Below are 18661 nucleotides of genomic sequence, written 5' to 3' on the forward strand. Positions count from 1 at the left end.
AAACAATTGGTTTCATTTTTATTGATAAATTTGTCTCGTACAACTCTGACAAATATAGTAAAATAAATTAAAAAATATTTAAAGTAATTATTAGATTTTATAATTTAATTGATTTGATTAAATTTCTAAGATAAAAATGATAAAACTTGTAAATTAGAAACTAATAATTGTTTCAGTGAGTATGCCTATTGTGAGATGGTTTCACATATCTTTATTCGTGAGACATGTCAACTCTGTTCATATTTACAATAAAAAAATAATATTTTTGACATAAAAATAATAATTTTTCATAGATGATCCAAATAAAAGATTGTCTCATAAAATTGATCAATGAGACGTCTCACAAGAGTTTTTGTGATTGATTTATCAGAGATTGAATTTTTTAATTCATGGTTGGTAGATAGATTAATCCCATCCATGGTAACATGAAATGGAGGAGGTCGATGTCTTGTAATCCATTCGATATTATAATCTTTAGCTTGAGATGAAATCTTGAATTCGAGACTTGATTATAAAAAAAAAACTTAATAGAGAGAACAATATTTAATTATTGTAATACATAGCTATTGTCACGGCCAAACCCACTTGTGATATTGTTTGCTTTGGCCCGAGGGCCTCACGACTTTAAAACGCGTCACAAGGGGTTTGCTACACGCTCATTTAAATGCCCAGCATCTCTTCTGTTGTTTAACGATGTGAGATTTCGTCTATCAGAGCGACTCCGTGTGGGTTTGGGATGGTGGAGCAAACCTCAGCGAGGACGCTGAGTCCCGAAAGGGGGGGTGAAAAGACCCTTAGGCGAAATCCCACATCGCTAAACAACGGGAGAGATGCTGGGCATTTAAATGAGCATGTAGCAACCTCTTATGACGCGTTTTAAAGTCGTGAGGCCCTCGGACCAAAGCAGACAATATCACAAGTGGGCTGAACCGTGATAGCTATATGCATTATAATAGCGTAAATGATTAATCAAAACTTTAATTTACACTTTATATTAATTAATCTCTTAAATTTTTGGATAACTAAATTTAGAAATTAATGATTGATTTAACTGATTATTTGAACTATTATTTAACAATTTTTTGGTTGTGTTAAAAATAATTAACCAGAAATTGATATCGGTTAAATAATAAATCAGGCCAGTTGAATCGATTTTGAGAACGCATAAGAGGGATTAACATAGGACATGGCATGAATTTTCTCAAATTTAACTTTTGAAAATTTATTTATTAAAAATACATTATTTCTTTACTATCTTATTTAAATATAATATTATTTCTATTCTCTTAAACGAAGAATTTCAAAATTCATTTTTGTCGTTTTAAATAATTAAATTAAATAGGTCTATCTTAACTCACATGTTTATATCTAGAGTATGTCTGTTGTGAGACGGTATCATAAATTTTTATCTGTGAGACGGATCAATCCTATCGATATTCACAGTAAAAAGTAATACTTTTAGCATAAAAAAATAATATTTTTTCATGGATGACCCAAATAAGAGATCCATCTCACAAAATAAGACTCTTGAGACCGTCTCACACAAGTTTTTGACTTATATCTATTTTACGAATCGAGGCGGTCTATATTTAGAATGAAATATGAAAAACAATTTTTTTAAATAAAAATAATATTTTTCACAAATAGAATTAAATAAAAGATTTTTCATATAAAATTGAATCACGATAAGATTTCAGTTTTTTTTGGAAAAAATTGTTGTGTAGTCAAACTAATGATTAGTTTATTTGGCACGTACGCAATGACGTCAATTGACTATTTGTTGGGAAAAAAAAGTATTTTAAATTTAGTGGAGGATGTTGCTTCCATAAGTTGTAATTTCTTGGTTTATTTCATGGAAATTTGCTTCCATTTCTTTTTTAATCGATAAATCAAATTACATAAACTCCTTTGTCCATATTCCAAGTTTTCTTTACTCCTTTCGATGTTCACCAAAAAGAAATTGACTAATTTGTCACATAATATTTTACCACATAAATATAATTGAAATACTTATATTTATTTGCGAAACAATGAAAATTATAGAATAAAACCCTCTGCTTTATGAAATCATACTATATTTTTTACTACACAAATTCACATATATATATATATATATATATATATATTTATATTGTAACACGAGAACCCGTAACCGCTATCCATAGGTGTACACTACATAAATCCTCAGGTTGAACTCATTATTCTGCTAACAACGTCAATTATATATATATATATATATATATATATATATATATATATATAGTAGGTCTCTTGTGAGACGGTCTCATGAATCTATATCTTTGAGACGAGTCAAGCCTACCGATATTCACAATAAAAAGTAATATTCTTAGCATAAAAAATAATACTTTTTCATGGATGACTCAAATAAGATATTCGTCTCACAAAATACGACCCGTGAAACCGTCTCATACAAATTTTTGTCTGTATATATTACGACAAACATGCATATGTTTCCGCTCAAAGAGTCAAAGTTCACAGAAACCACCAAGTATGTTCTTTTCCACGGTACCTTGTAATAAATATTACCGCAAATTGTAGAGCTTCCCGTGTATGTAATATAATTATTTCACTTTTTTTTTCCTAAGTTGGATTTTAAAGATTAAAATATTTTTAAAGTAGCATACTTTCTTCGCCAAACGTGTCTTTTGATTATTATTAAATTGTAGTTTATTTATTTAATATTCATTTTCAGCATTTATTAAGAATCCCGATATTTAGCTTCACTAGACAAAACATATCCTCTCGTTTGGAATTTTATTCTCTAATTCACATCTGTGACTATGACAGGAATGTTCAGCCAAAGACCGAGACAAGATAATTAAAACACACACACACACTTTTGTATTTACTGATCTAATTTAGAATAAAAAGAGTTGTTTTATCTTTAAAATTTGTTTCAATATTAAATCAATAATATCATAAAAAACTGTTGTATTTGTAACAACGATTATTTGTTATTTTATCAAAAGTTATAGCAGATGGTAACATTGCAACTCAAAACACGTATGGATTGTTTTACTCAACATGAATAATATCGTATTCAACAATCTCCTTCTCAATAATTACATTCTTTGTTATCAATTAAAAATTTATACCAGTTGTAATTCTGAACTCTTGTCGTTATACCAAAAAAATATAGCTGATGGTAACGATACAACTCAAATATTTTAAACCACACAGCAAAACAAACATCATATTTCGATTGTTCTTTCTACCATAGACAGTTATTACACTCAATAATATTTATTTTGATTTTTTTAAAAATATTTTATAGATTTAACTATAATAAAAAAATTATTTAATATATCTTGTATTGTAGTAAATTGAAATTGAAAAATAAATAGGGAACAATATTATGTCAAACACAATTACGATGTTCAAAGATAAAGCTAAAGACAATTAAAAAAAAAAATTTGTTGACTATATATTGACATTGACCGATCCTATCGGATAAAACCCATGAAGCATGATTATTTTTATAATAATAATAATAATAATATATAATACAAACACATCTTAATAAATCACCAAAAATTTAAATATTTGTTCAGGAAATATTGAAATATGCATAACTCGGACTGATATCAATCATATGATCAAATATTTGTTATTTCATCAAAATATTTTATAGTTTTCGATAATAACATAACCAATTTTTTAACTTATACGACAACTCAAATATCATGTATCTACTATTTCTAACAAAGAAAACGTGCTCTTTCAAACAAATATTAAATTTGGTTAGATAATAGAAAAGAAATACTTTGAAATAGGTTAATGTTAGAATTCAGACTTAAAGACTGAATATGTAATGCAATTTTATAAGTATTTTCCCTCTGTGAAAATTCACGATTCACTCGGCTTCTCAATTTGTTTTAAAAAAACGATTTTTCGTTTCATTTTAAATAATAATTACACAATATTAATTACGACCAATCGATTTAACTTCATAATTTATTATCCCAAAAATTTCAAAAATGTTTTCATGTTCCTGAAATTTTAAAGCATCATTTAAGGGAATTTCGACACTTGATTAAAATTTTTTATACCATAGTTTAATAGATGGGATATAGAATGAGCTCCGCCGTTATTAAAAATAAAAAGAAAAAATAATTTACACATTATACGGATATATAAATATTACAATTTAAAATAAAATGTTTATGAAAACTCCATTTATATTGGATGGATTAGTTAGTTTTTTCAATAAAAAAGTACGTTTAATTCTTGTTTTTATATATTTTATTTCCTTACGGAGAAAAATGTAATAAATAACGTATTGGATTCAAAATAATAATAATACATGAACATAAAATAAATAAGAAAATTGAATAGGTCTCTTGTCAGACGATCTCACGAATCTTCATCTGTAAGACGGGTCAATCCTACCGATATTCACAATAAAAAATGATATCCTTAACATAAAAATTAATACTTTTTCATTGATGACCCGAATAAGAGATTCGTCTCACAAAATACGAGCCGTGAGACCGTCTCATACAAATGTTTGTCAAGAAAAATTTACAATATGAAATACTAAATATCTGGAATTTCTATTTTCCACAAACCATTATTGCTAATCGCGATAATTTGAATATTTATTTTTAGCATAAAACATTGTTCGAAAAATCGACCACAAAACATGCCGAATAACTAAATTAAATATATTTTTCGTCCACTTAAAAATAATATCTCGATGTAATATGATTTACGATGTACGAGTTAAATACGACTTCCAAAAACACCTATAGGAGTCACCTATAAATAGAAGCTTGATGAAACAAATTGTAAATGAGGAGAAACTTTGTAGTTGACAACAAGTTTGCTTTAGGTTTTATAAAAAATATTAGAACAAGAAACATTAAAAGTTGTAACATTTGATGTTCTCTCTTCAAAATCACAAGATCGAGGCTGAAATATAATTATTAAGTACTCATAATTACAAAGTTCAAATAATACAAAAACTGAAAACCATTAATTTGAAAAAAAAAATTGAACCAACAAAATAATTTGAAATATATATATATATATTAAAAAATTAAAAATAAAATTTATTTAATAAAACATTTATGATATTATTTAATGAATCAATTTTATGAGGCTGATATCCGACTTGATTTAAGAGTAAGTCTCTTGTGAGACGGTCTCACGAATCTTTATCGAGACGGGTCAACACTACCTGTTGGTCCCACTTGCGGAATTTGAGATAATAAAACCCGAAAATAAAGAATAAACTGGACACCGAGATTTACGTGGAAAACCCCTAAAAATTATTAGGGTAAAAACCACGGGCAAGATGAAAAGAATTCCACTATAATATTTTGTGGTGTACAACTCACTCACTGTATTTCCAAAGAGATCACACACTCTCTTAATACAGGAGAACAAAACACCTCACAAATATTATAGAACTAAGTACTCAAATGCTTATAAGATGAGAGAAAACTCGAATAAGGGATTATTTCAGAATGAAAGAGGGAAGCTCTATTTATAGAGCCTCATGTCAATGTGAAGACGCGTATAAAACGCGTCTTCTGAAATTTCCGTCTGAAATCCCTGCGCCTTGTTTTGACAATTATAAGCCAACATTTGCATCCCACGTTTTTTAAACGTTTCTCCACCAACCGTTATGAATATGGTCTGTCATCTATTGGCCCACACATTGCCGAAATTTCTCCCACTTGGAGATTTGATTGAGAATCAAATACATCTCCACACATCCTTTCAATCTTGTCATTACCTGCTGCTTACGTTTTCGTTAGGCCACTTGAGGATCTACACCATTCAAACTTATCAGTGTTCGCTGGATTGGTCAGAAAATCAGCTATGTTGTCCTTCGTATGAATCTTCTGCATATCCACGCTTCCTTCTTCTACTACTTCCCGTACAAAGTGAAATTGGACTCCAATGTGTTTCGTCCTGGAATGAAAGGCTGGATTTCTTGCGATGTGCAAGGCACTCTGACTGTCACAAAACAAATGAACATTCTCTTGTTTGTGTCCGATCTCCTCCAATAACCTTTTAATCCATATTACCTCCTTGCAACCTTGAGTAGCTGCCATGTATTCTGTCTCTGTTGCAGATAACGCCACAACTGTCTGCAGTTTTGAAACACAGCTTACTGCTCCCCCTGCAAGTGTAAACACATAACCAGTAGTAGATTTCCTCTTATCAGGATCACCTGCATAATCTGAATCAACATAGCCCCTGAGTATAAAATCCGATCCTCCATAACATAATGCAGCATTCGAGGTATCCTTAATGTATCTAAGGATCCTCTTAACAATGCTCCAATGCTCTCATCCAGGATTCGCCATATACCGACTAATTGCTCCCACTGCTTGAGCAATGTCTGGTCTTGTACAGATCATGGCGAACATCAAACTTCTCACTGCTGATGCATATGGTACTCGAGACATCTCTATCCTCTCCGCTTCACTGCTAGGACATATCTCGGAGGATAACTTGAAGTTAACAGGAAGAGGGGTCGATATTGGTTTACTATTTTGCATGTTAAAGCGTTGCAAGATTTTCTTCAAATAATTTTTCTGGGAAAGCCAAATCTTTCTGTTACTTCTGTCTCGATAAACTTGCATCTCTAGAATCTTGTTTGCTGGTCCCAAGTCCTTCATATCAAATTCCATAGCCAACTGTGCCTTCAATCATTGGACCTGATCTTTGTTGGGGCCTGCTACCAACATGTCGTCCACATACAACAGCAAAATGATATAATCATCACCAGACCTCTTGAAATACGTACAAGGGTCTGCACTCAGTCTGTTGTATCCAAGGCTCATGATATAGGAATCAAATCTCTTGTATCAACACCTCGGCGCCTGTTTGAGACCGTACAGAGATTTGTTCAACCTGCAAACCAAGTTCACTTTGCCTATTTTCGCAAAACCTTCTGGCTGGAGCATATAGATTTCTTCTTCAAGATCTCCATGAAGAAATGCCGTTTTTACATCTAAATGTTCTAGATGTAGGTCAAACACCGCACATAATGCCAGCACCACTCTGACTGTTGTAAGCCGAACCACATGTGAAAATATTTTATTGAAGTCAATGCCTTCTTTCTGAGCATACCCTTTTACCACCAATCTAGCACGATACCGCTCCACTTGGTTATTGCCATCACGCTTGATCTTGTAGACCCATCTGTTTCCAATGGCTTTCCTTCCTTGTGGTAGTGTAACAAGATCCCAAGTTTTATTCCTATCTAATGCCTCCAACTCTTCTTGCATTGCTATCATCCACAAGGATACATCCGAGCTTTGAGTAGCCTCGTGAAAACTCGATGGCTCACCATCCTCTGTTTGAAATACGTACAAGGGTCTGCACTCAGTCTGTTGTATCCAAGGCTCATGATATAGGAATCAAATCTCTTGTACCAACACCTCGGCGCCTGTTTGAGACCGTACATAGATTTCTTCAACCTGCAAACCAAGTTCTCTTTGCCTATTTCTGCAAAACCTTCTGGCTGGAGCATATAGATTTCTTCTTCAAGATCTCCATGAAAAAATGTCGTTTTCACATCTAGCTGTTCTAGATGTAGGTCAAACAACGCACATAATGCCAATACTACTCTGACTGTTGTAAGTCGAACCACAGGAGAAAATATCTCATTGAAGTCAATGTCTTCTTTCTGAGCATACCCTTTTACCACCAATCTAGCACAATACCGCTTCACTTGGTTATTGCCATCACGCTTGATCTTATAGACCCATCTGTTACCGATGGCTTTCCTCCCACGTGGTAGTGTAACAAGATCCCAAGTTTTATTCATGTCTAATGCCTCCAATTCTTTTTGCATTGCTATCATCCACAAAGATACATCCGAGATTTGAGTAGCCTCGTGGAAACTCGATGGCTCACCATCCTCTGATAATAGACAATATGCAATGTTGCTTTCAGTGACATAATCTGAAAGCCAACCTGGTGGTCTTCTGTCTCGAGTTGACTGCCTCACATTAGAAACCTCAGACTCAACATGTTCTTGTTCTTCGTGCTTTGGTACTGCTTCACAAGAAACTTGACCTTCGTCCGTCTTATTTTCCACCTGAAAAATAGTAGTTTCTGAATTCGGTGTGCCTTTGTCTCCCTTTACTTTATCTTCCTCGAAGATAATATCTCTGCTTATGGCAAGCTTGTGAACAGTAGGATCCCACAAGCGAAACCCCTTTACTCCATCAGCATAACCCAAGAAGATACATTTTCTGGATTTCGAATCCAACTTTGATCTTTCTTGCTCATTGTACAAAACGTACACAGGACTTCCAAATGTATGCAAATGAGAATAATCTGTCGGTTTCCCGGTCCACATCTCCATCGGAGTCTTCAGATCAATCGCCACTGAAGGAAAACGATTGATAATATAACAAGCGGTTTTGACTGCTTCCGCCCAAAATGACTTTTCTAGACCTGCAGTCCTCAATATAGCTCTTGTTCTGTCCAACAAGGTTTTGTTCATCCGCTCTGCCACTCCATTCTGTTGAGGTGTGTAAGCCGTCGTGAATTGTCTCTTGATGCCCTCATGTTGACAATATGCATCAAATTCGTCACTGATATATTCTCCTCCATTGTCAGTCCCCTGACATTTGCTTTTCTTTTCTGAATCAAGTTCAACCCGCGCTTTGAAATCTTTGAAGATCTGGAAAACATCTGATTTCTTCTTGATCGGATACACCCAACATCTCCTAGAGAAATCATCAATGAACGAGATAAAATATCTCGCTCCTCCTAGGGATACAACCGGTGCTTGCCAAACATCCGAATGAATCAGCTCCAATATGCTTTTGCTCCTGGCAGTAGAAGTGCCAAACTTTAATCTGTGTTGTTTACTGGTAACACAGTGCTCACAAAAGGGTAGTGACACTTTTGTAAGTCCCGGAAGCAGCTTCCGTTCTGAGAGAATTTTCAACCCCCGTTCTGATATATACCCGAGCTTTCTATGCCATAACACTGTTAATTCTTCTCCTGAACCATTTGATGCAACAGCTAATTCTGCCTCTTTGTGTGTTTCTCCCAAAAGTACATACAGATTTGCAGCAATTTTTTCCGCCTTCATAACCACAAGCGCGCCTTTCACAATTTTCATGATCCCGTTATCGATACGAGTTTTGCACCCGATGTCATCCAATTGCCCCAAGGACAAAAGATTTTTCGTCAGTCCCTTCACATGTCGTACCTGCTGTATGGTGCGAATGGTGCCATCAAACATTTTAATTTTGACAGTACCGACCCCAGCGATTTCCAAGGCATGATCATTTCCCATGAATACAGATCCTCCTGAGACTGGTTCATAATGATCAAACCATTCTCTCCGAGACGTCATATGCCACGTTGCTCTTGAATCCATAATCCATGTGTCACAAAATTTGTGCCTGCCTTCTGCAACAGTTGTTGCTTCGCTGAATAATATTTCACCACTGCTTGAAGTACTAGCCACATTTCCTAGAGAACTTTTATCGATACTCATACACTCTTTCTTGAAGTGCCCTTTACCGCCACATTTAAAACAATAAATATTTTTCTTCTTACTTCTCGACTTTGATCTACCTCGTCTTTGGCTCCCACTGGAATCACGGTCCATAAATCTTCCTCTTATCATCGGTAAAGCCTCTGCTTGCTTCGATGTTACCAACCTATCTTCCTTATTCTTGCGCCAGCTTTCTTCTCCGAGAACCGCAGTTAAGACATCGTCGAATTTTAGAAAGCCCATAAGAATATTGTTGGTAATGTTGATGATAAGTTGATCATATGAATCTGGTAGACTTTGAAGTAGAAGCTCCGCACGTTCATTTTTCCCTATTTTATGCCCCATGGAAGTGGGTTGGGCAAATAGAGTATTTAGTGTATTGATATGGTCGGTCATTGATGAGGATTCCGTCCATCCGAAGAGTATAAAGCCTTCTCTTTAGGAAAATCATGTTGTGTAGCGACTTGACTTCGTACATCTTTGTCAGAGTATCCTAGATAACTTTGGCTGTTTTTATATAAGAGATACTTGACAAAACTTCGTCAGCTATAGCCAAGTGTAAATTGGCAACAACATTATCATTCATCTCGTTCCACTTTACATCGTCTGTAATCTCCACCGGTCTATCTCCAATAGCCACCAAGCAATTTTTCTTTCTTAAAAGTGCTTGTATCTTTATTTTCCACAACATAAAATTGCTTCCGTTGAACTTTGCTATCTCGTACCTGCCCAGCCATTATGTCTGCAACAATTTAGTAGACTGGACAAAGTAATCCCGTTTTAAATAAAAAATCTCAAAAAAATATTTTCTGATGTGGAAGATCAGTCCAGGCTGCAACCACAGAGCATACTCAGAATTTTAAGAAATTTTAAACCAATACTCTGATACCACTTGTTGGTCCCACTTGCGGAATTTGAGATAATAAAACTCGAAAATAAAGAATAACCTGGACACCGAGATTTACGTGGAAAACCCCTAAAAATTATTAGGGTAAAAACCACGGGCAAGATGAAAAGAATTCCACTATAATATTTTGTGGTGTACAACTCACTCACTGTGTTTTCAAAGAGATCACACACTTTCTTAATACATGAGAACAAAACATCTCACAAATATTATAGAACTAAGTACTCAAATGCTTATAAGATGAGAGAAAACTCGAAGAAGAGATGATTTCAGAATGAAGGAGGGAAGCTATATTTATAGAGCCTTCTGTCAATGTGAAGATGCGTATAAAACGCGTCTTCTGAAATTTTCGTCTGAAATCCCTGTGCCTTATTTTGACAATTATGAACCAACATTTGCATCCCACGTTTTTTAAACGTTTCTCCACCAACCGTTATGCATATGATCTGCCATCTATTGGCCCACCCATTGCCGACACTACCGATATTCACCATAAAAAATAATACTCTTAGCATAAAAAATAATATTTTTTCATGGATTACCAAATAAGAGACACAAAATACTAATATGAAACCATTTCATACAAGTTTTTGCGGTTGATTTAATTCATAAAAATATCATACGTACCAATATGCTTTAAATATATAAAAAGCTCCACCCTGTTGTTCTTCATTCCAGCCACAACACAAACCACCATTTCTCCCATATATTACGGTAAGATTTCTTCCGCGTTTCGCAATAAATTTTCTTAGTCGAAATGTTACTTTGAATGAGATGTTGATGGAAGGGCTAATTTGTGTTGCAATTTAGTGATATTTGATGACTTGTTGTTGAATTTTATTTGTTTGGTGACTGGTATAGTTTTCTTTGTGGGGTTTATTCTCTAATTTCTGCTTTTTTTTTGGGTAATAATTTGATGGGTTTTTGGGTTTAGTGGGTGAACGCCATGTTTGCTTTCCTTTGTTGCGAAGAAAGTTAACAATTCTTTACGTGTCTGAGCGAAGGCCCTCGTTGGATGAAGCTTTGTGAAAGCGAAGCCAAGATTTTTGCAGAGGATGCGAAACTAACGTTGTAATGGTGGAAAATTTTAGGGGGTGAGATTACAATTATTAAAATAAAAAATATATAAATGTTTAGAAAATTTTAAAGAAATGAAGGGTAGCCATCACCCTGCCGGTTCCTCAGGGCTCTGCCACTACTTAGTAACTTGGGACTGAGATTGGATTCGGATTCGGATTCAGATATTTCGGTACAAATTTTGATGAGATTTCTCTGTTTTAATCCAAAGAACCTGTCCGAGACCATTATAAAAAATGTATGGTCATGGTTTATAAAGAATGAACTAGTGGGGAGGATTCGAATCCAACTCGTTCAATGAAAAAAAGTTTCAATTTCTGATCTAAGTTTAGGTCACCACCAGACTAATTTTTTGATTTTATTTTCTCTTGCTATTGCTATTTCATTGTAAAAATTGAAGGCTGGAGTATCATGGAAGTGTAGGAAACGATAGAAGAGAATGATGTTTAAATCTTTATTAAAGTTTCAGTATGTAGGAGCTCATGATTGTTCAAGAACTTGCTTGATAACTTGTTTTTAAGGCAATTTTTTCATTTTTTGTCCCTATTCTGTAGGCTTCGACTTAAAGTCCAAAGGGTATCATACTAAAGTTAAAAATAAAACATGAACTCTTTGAGCATCTTCTCTTATTTTATTTCAAGTTTGTGTGATTAGAACATGCTAAACTCAGGTTGAAAAACCTGCTTGTCAGGCCCGTTGCGTCTTGGTATTCTTATGAGGCTCATGAAGTTAACATCATGTTCTAGTTCCCGCTCAAAAAATGCAGGGACACACCAGTGTTATCATCTTTTCTTGACTGATTTTGTCTGAAATTTCTTTCTGCACTTGTTGTCTATGGCGATTATAGATTGGAAAAATGGGTCAAGTGCTTGGTTGCATTCAAGTGGATCAGTCTACTGTTGTTGTGAAAGAACAGTTTGGCAAGTATGACAACGTGCTTGAGCCTGGGTGCCATTGCCTGCCTTGGTGTCTAGGTTACCAGATGGCTGGTACACTGACCTTGCGCGTGCAGCAGCTTGACGTCCGTTGTGAAACAAAAACTAAGGTGTTTCGCCATTTTATCTAGAGTTGTACTTGTTCTCTTTGTAATCGGTATAACCGGGTCTTAAATGTTGCATAGCATTGTTATATCCTATTGCACGTTTTGTGTGATGATAACCTGACAGTAGCTCCAATCAAAAAATGTGGATATGAATGATGAACAAACCAATTTATGTTGTCCACGCTACTTATATTTAGTAGGAAATATTGAATAAACATTCTGGATTGCCTTATTCTTATACTCAAATCTTCTGTCAAAATGAATGAGGAAAAACGAAAGCTTGCAGCAGGGAAAAATTGCATACAACATTGTTTTTCTGCAATATTTTGAACACTATATAAAGTGTAGGAAATGCTTGCGTTTCAGGACAATGTGTTTGTAACGGTGGTTGCCTCAATTCAATACCGAGCATTGGCTGAAAAAGCAGCAGATGCATTTTACAAGCTATCTAACACGAAAGAACAGATCCAAGCATATGTTTTTGACGGTATGGTTTTGATGACTTGTGGCTTTTAGCATTTATTTCTTTCTAGTTTTCATCAATTATTACTATTTTTGTTTATTCAAAGTAGGTTTGGTTGTTCTCAATGTACTGAACTCTTGCTTGCTTTTTTGTTGTTGAACATTCTTCATTGTTTTGCGAATTCAAGACATGCAACTTAGCAATTTTTTTCATTATATTCCTTATATGTGGTGTTTGATGTCTCATTCTACTCTATTTTGGAAGCACATTGCTTTTACTCTTCTTGCAATCGTGGGATACTTTTTTTAAGATTACTATATTAGTTTGTTGTCAGTTCTATCAACGAAGGAGACTGTTTTAGTTGACGAGTTATTCCTTTGATTGTAGAAATTTTATCTTTCATCCATTAAGGTTACACTGTCTATGTGATGTAGAGAAGATGTTAGTTTAAAATAGCTATCCTTAGGGTTCTTTTTTCCTGATCTTGGAAAATGTTATGGTAATATTTATGAACTGTACTGTATGCATTGTTAGTCATAAGGGCAAGTGTACCAAGATTGGAATTGGATTCTGTTTTCGAGCAGAAGAATGACATAGCTAAGGCTGTGGAGAATGAACTTGAAAAGGTAATGTGTGCTCTATTTATAACAAAAGTTGATATATGTGTAATGTGTATCTAACTTCTGAACTTGTATATTTGGCATTTTAGGCGATGTCTGCCTATGGGTTTGAGATAGTCCAGACGCTAATCGTCGACATTGAACCAGATGCTCAAGTTAAGAGAGCCATGAATGAGATAAATTCGGGTTAGTTTCGAAATTGTCAACTCTCTCTAGAACCGAAGCACAGTGCTTCAAGTCTCACGTCAGTGCATGGCTGTAATACTCTATTTGTATCTTAATTGATTTTTTCTTGTTTGGTCTAAGCGAGAAATGTTTCCGATGTTCATGCATCACCATTGGAGTCTGGAGTTTAAGTAAAATTTTCGTGTTTGACTTTAAACAAAATATAAATGGAACTTGGGCCAGTTCTACCATTGCTCCATGATCCCATATGGCATATGTTGGGTTTGCTTTCAAATCGAGAATAATATATCTGATAATCTTTCAATGCCACAACAGCTGCTCGTATGAGGGTTGCCGCAAATGAGAAGGCTGAAGCTGAGAAAATCTTGCAAATCAAGAAAGCCGAGGGAGAGGCCGAATCCAAATACTTATCTGGGCTCGGGATCGCGCGTCAGCGTCAGGCCATTGTAGACGGGCTAAGAGACAGTGTGCTAGCCTTTTCAGAAAGCGTACCCGGAACATCAGCCAAGGATGTAATGGACATGGTTCTTGTCACACAATATTTCGACACAATGAAGGAAATTGGAGCATCATCCAAATCATCTGCTGTGTTTATTCCACACGGTCCTGGGGCTGTTAAAGACATCGCAACACAGATTCGGGACGGTCTTCTTCAGGCTGAGGTTACTAAACACTAGTTCCATTTTGGCCGTGATTCGGAATTTCGTCTCTCTCTTGATGTAAGTTGTTTGAAGTGCGTGTATATGTTTCTTGCGTCGTCTTAAAAAAAATACCCCGATTGTCGTACGTGTGTATGATTTGTGAATTTATATATGCTTGGAATTGTGAATTTTGATTGGCTTCTGTTGATAATATAATCAATATGTTTCCATCGTGTGAAAGACTACCATTTTCTGTTTTCATCATACACTCAAGCACATACTAAATGACAAAAATTTGCATGAGACGGTCTCATGATCGTATTTTGTGAGTTTTTATTATGCTAAGAGTATTACTTTTTATTGTGAATATCAGTAGGGCTGATTCGTTTCATAGATAAAGATTTGTGAGACCGTTTAACAAAAGACCTACTCATACTAAATAGGTGCAACCGAGAATCGAGAGAAATTCTTATTCAAGGAAGATGTTTTTGTGGGACGCTTTTATAAATTTATTTCCGTGAGATGAGTCGACCATGTCTATATTTAAAATAAAAAATAATATTTTTATGATTCAAAGTAATATTTTTTCATCGATTGGGTCGAACAGGAGATACGTCTTATAAAATTGATTTGTAGGACGGTTTCGCAGAAGTTTTGTGTTATATAAATTAGCACTATCTAAGGTTCAAGTCGCTCAAATGTACTCGTGTGCTAATTTTGTTCCTCAACTATGTTCAAAAAGGTAAATATGAACGGGAAAGTTAACGTCGGGAACGTGTTCGGACAACTTAACATACTCTAGGGCCTAAATTAACATAAGAAACTCAATTGTGTGGGATTGTGTTAATAGATTATATATCTCTACAAAAGACTATAATTGATTATTTTCTAATTTGGCCCATCAACAAATCAAAAATATCACAAACGATATCCACACAATAATATCATGACAATTAAGCCCTCAAGTAAATTCTTATTTCTAAATTAGACCACATTAATTTATGATTTATTTAATTGATGACATTTAAACATTTATAATTTCAGCTATGGCCCTAAAAATACTACACTCAACTTGTCATTATTCAAAAAATATTTGTAATTTATCATATTACATTTTAATACAAGATACCGTACTTTTAAATTCTAAAATTATTATGTAATATTTACTAAAACGACAATCTATCACATTTTTCATTGCTAATTTTTTTTTATTAATCAAACTTTTAGAAATATATATGCTTGGTGTTTTCCAATATAATTCTAAAAATAGAATGTACAAATCTATTTTGATGGGTTTCAAAAAACTGTCCAACAACTCTCAATATATATAAATTTGTTGTGAAAAAGTAAAAATTTATGGTAAAAAGTAAAAATCTCAAACTCTCAAAATTTACCAAACTACACACTTTATAATATTTTTCTCTCTACTCAATTGTGATTTTCTTCACAAATGAGAGATCTATTTATAGGAAATCTTTACAAATAATCCAAAAATAAAATACATCATTACCTACATCATCACACACTAATTTTCAATATTTACAACTCTTATTTTCAACATTCAAATATTCAACATTCAAATATTCAATACATACATTTTAAATATATTTTTCAACACTCCCCCTTGTGATGATGATCATAATGATTGTCTTCATTACGTGTTTTTATACTGCCTCGTTAAAAACCTTACTTGGAAAAACCCATTGGGATAAAAACCATAGTAAGGGAAAAAGAGTGCAGTCACGTAAACTCTCCCTGATGTTGACATGAACAATTCTTCACAAATTTCGTAGATTGCGCATCCCAATATTATATATGTGCTTTCTGAATATTGACGTAGGAAGTGCCTTTGTGAAGAGATCTGATGAGTTTTCACTTGATTGAATGTGACGAACATCAATACATCTATTCTTTTCAAGCTCCTTGGTGAATGCGAAGAACTTAGGAGGAATATGTTTAGTTCTGTCGCTTTTTATGTATCCTTCTTTCATTTGAGCAACACATGCAGCATTATCTTCATATAGTATCACATGCTTCATATCAGATGATAATCCGCATGAAATTTGGATATGTTGGGTCATTGATTTTAACCACACACATTCACGACTTGCTTCATGTAGTGCAATAATCTCGGCATGATTTGATGAAGTTGTTACGAGCGTTTGTTTCTGAGAACGCCAAGATATTGCAGTGCCTCCACGAGTAAATACATATCCAGTTTGGGAACGTGCCTTGTGTGGATCAGATAAGTATCCAGCATCAGCATAACCAATTATACTTGGATTAGCATCTTTTGAATACAAAAGTCCCAAGTCTGTCGTTCCTCGTAGATAACGGAATATATGTTTAATTCCGTTCCAGTGTCTCTTTGTTGGATATGTGCTAAATCTTGCCAACAGATTCACGGCAAAAGATATATCAGGCCTTGTACAATTTGTAAGGTACATAAGGGCACCGATGGCACTTAGATATGGTACTTCTGGACCAAGAATATCTTCATCATCTTCACATGGACGGAATGGATCTTTTTCTATGTTTAATGATCTAACAACCATTGGAGTACTTAAAGAATTTGCTTTATCCATATTAAAACGTTTAAGGATCTTTTCTGTATAATTTGTCTGGTGAACAAACATTCCACATTCTTTTTGTTCAATTTGTAAACCCAGACAATACTTGGTTTTTCCAAGATCCTTCATTTCAAATTCTTCCTCCAAGTATGACACAACTTCTTGAATTTCCTTATTCGTTCCAATGATGTTTAAATCATCAACATATACAGCAATAATTACACATCCGGATGTTGTTTTCTTAATGAAAACACAAGGGCATATTGAATTATTTACATATCCCTTTTTCATCAAGTGATCACTTAGTCGATTATACCACATTCAACCTGATTGCTTTAACCCATATAATGATCTTTGTAATTTCACAGAATAACATTCCCTGGGTTTTGAACTTTGTGCTTCAGGCATCTTAAATCCTTCAGGGATTTTCATATATATATTACTATCAAGTGATCCATATAAGTAAGCTGTAACAACATCCATAAGACGCATTTCTAAATTTTCAGATACCGCCAAGCTAATCAAATACCGAAACGTAATTGCATCCATCACAGGAGAATACGTTTCTTCATAATCAATTCCAGGCCTTTGAGAAAAACCTTGTGCAACAAGTCGAGCTTTATATCTTACTATTTCATTTTTCTCATTTCGCTTTCGAATAAAAACCCATTTGTATCCAACAGGTTTTACACCTTCAGGTGTAAGGACATAGGTCCAAAAACATTACGTTTATTTAGCGAATTTAATTCAACCTGGATGGCATCTTTCCATTTTATCCAATCATGCCGATTTTTACATTCACCAAAAGATTTTGGTTCATGATCTTCGTTATCATTTATGATGTCGATTGCCACATTATAAGAAAATATATCATCAATTTCATCTATATCTTTTCGGTTCCATATTTTTCCAGTATTAATATAATTGATAGAGATTTCATGATTCTCGTCAGTTTGTGGTTCTGACAGAACATTTTCATCATCATGTGTTTCTTCAGGAACACCATTCTCTATTTTTTGATCATCATGTGTTTCTTCAGAAACGTCATTCTTTATTTTGTGATCATCGTGTTTCTCTATGAATTTTCTTTTTCGAGGATTTTTATCCTTGGAACCGACTGGCCTTCCACGCTTCAGGCGTTTAATGACATCATGAGTATCTTCCATTTGTTTCTTTGGAATTTCAATTCGAGCAGGGGCATTTGCAGCATGTATGTATGATTTAGTTACCCCTTTTGTGTCTGCAAATGCATCTGGTATTTGATTTGCTATTCTTTGCAAGTGTACAATTTGTTGTACATCTTTTTCACATTGTTTTGTTCTTGGATCCAGGTGTAACAATGATGATACATACCATGTAATTTCCTTTTCGGTATGTTTCTGTTCTCCCCCTAACATTGGGAAGATTTCCTCATTAAAATGACAATCAGCAAAACGTGCTGTGAACACGTCGCCTGTCTGAGGTTCAAGATATCGAATGATTGATGGACTATCATAACCGATATAAATTCCAACCTTTCTTTGAGGTCCCATTTTCTTTCGTTGCGGTGGTGCAATAGGCACATACACCATACATCCAAAAATTCTCAGATGAGAAATGTCTGGTTCTTTACCAAATGCAAGCTGCAATGGGGAGTATTTATGATATGCACTTGGT

General features: G+C 34.3%; 1 protein-coding gene across 1 annotated transcript; it reads left to right on the plus strand.

Moving 5' to 3' along the window:
• The first annotated feature begins 11005 nt into the window (after positions 1 to 11005).
• Positions 11006 to 14669, plus strand: LOC142505185 (hypersensitive-induced response protein 1). Its single transcript, XM_075618045.1, has 6 exons — positions 11006 to 11120; positions 12331 to 12528; positions 12892 to 13012; positions 13523 to 13614; positions 13698 to 13794; positions 14110 to 14669. Exons 2-6 carry the CDS (start codon positions 12340 to 12342, stop codon positions 14469 to 14471), a joined length of 861 nt encoding a protein of 286 aa, XP_075474160.1. The 5' UTR covers positions 11006 to 11120; positions 12331 to 12339; the 3' UTR covers positions 14472 to 14669.
• Positions 14670 to 18661: the final 3992 nt, after the last annotated feature.

The sequence above is a fragment of the Primulina tabacum genome, chromosome 10, assembly GCF_025594145.1.
Source record: "Primulina tabacum isolate GXHZ01 chromosome 10, ASM2559414v2, whole genome shotgun sequence".
NCBI lineage: Eukaryota > Viridiplantae > Streptophyta > Magnoliopsida > Lamiales > Gesneriaceae > Primulina > Primulina tabacum.

Coding starts and splice junctions, on each gene's coding strand:
- LOC142505185 (XM_075618045.1), top strand. CDS start 12,340: ATGGGTCAAGTGCTTGGTTGCATTCAAGTGGATCAGTCTACTGTTGTT. Junction 12,529..12,891: donor GTTGTGAAACAAAAACTAAG/GTGTTTCGCCAT, acceptor CTTGCGTTTCAG/GACAATGTGTTTGTAACGGT. Junction 13,795..14,109: donor CATGAATGAGATAAATTCGG/GTTAGTTTCGAA, acceptor ATGCCACAACAG/CTGCTCGTATGAGGGTTGCC.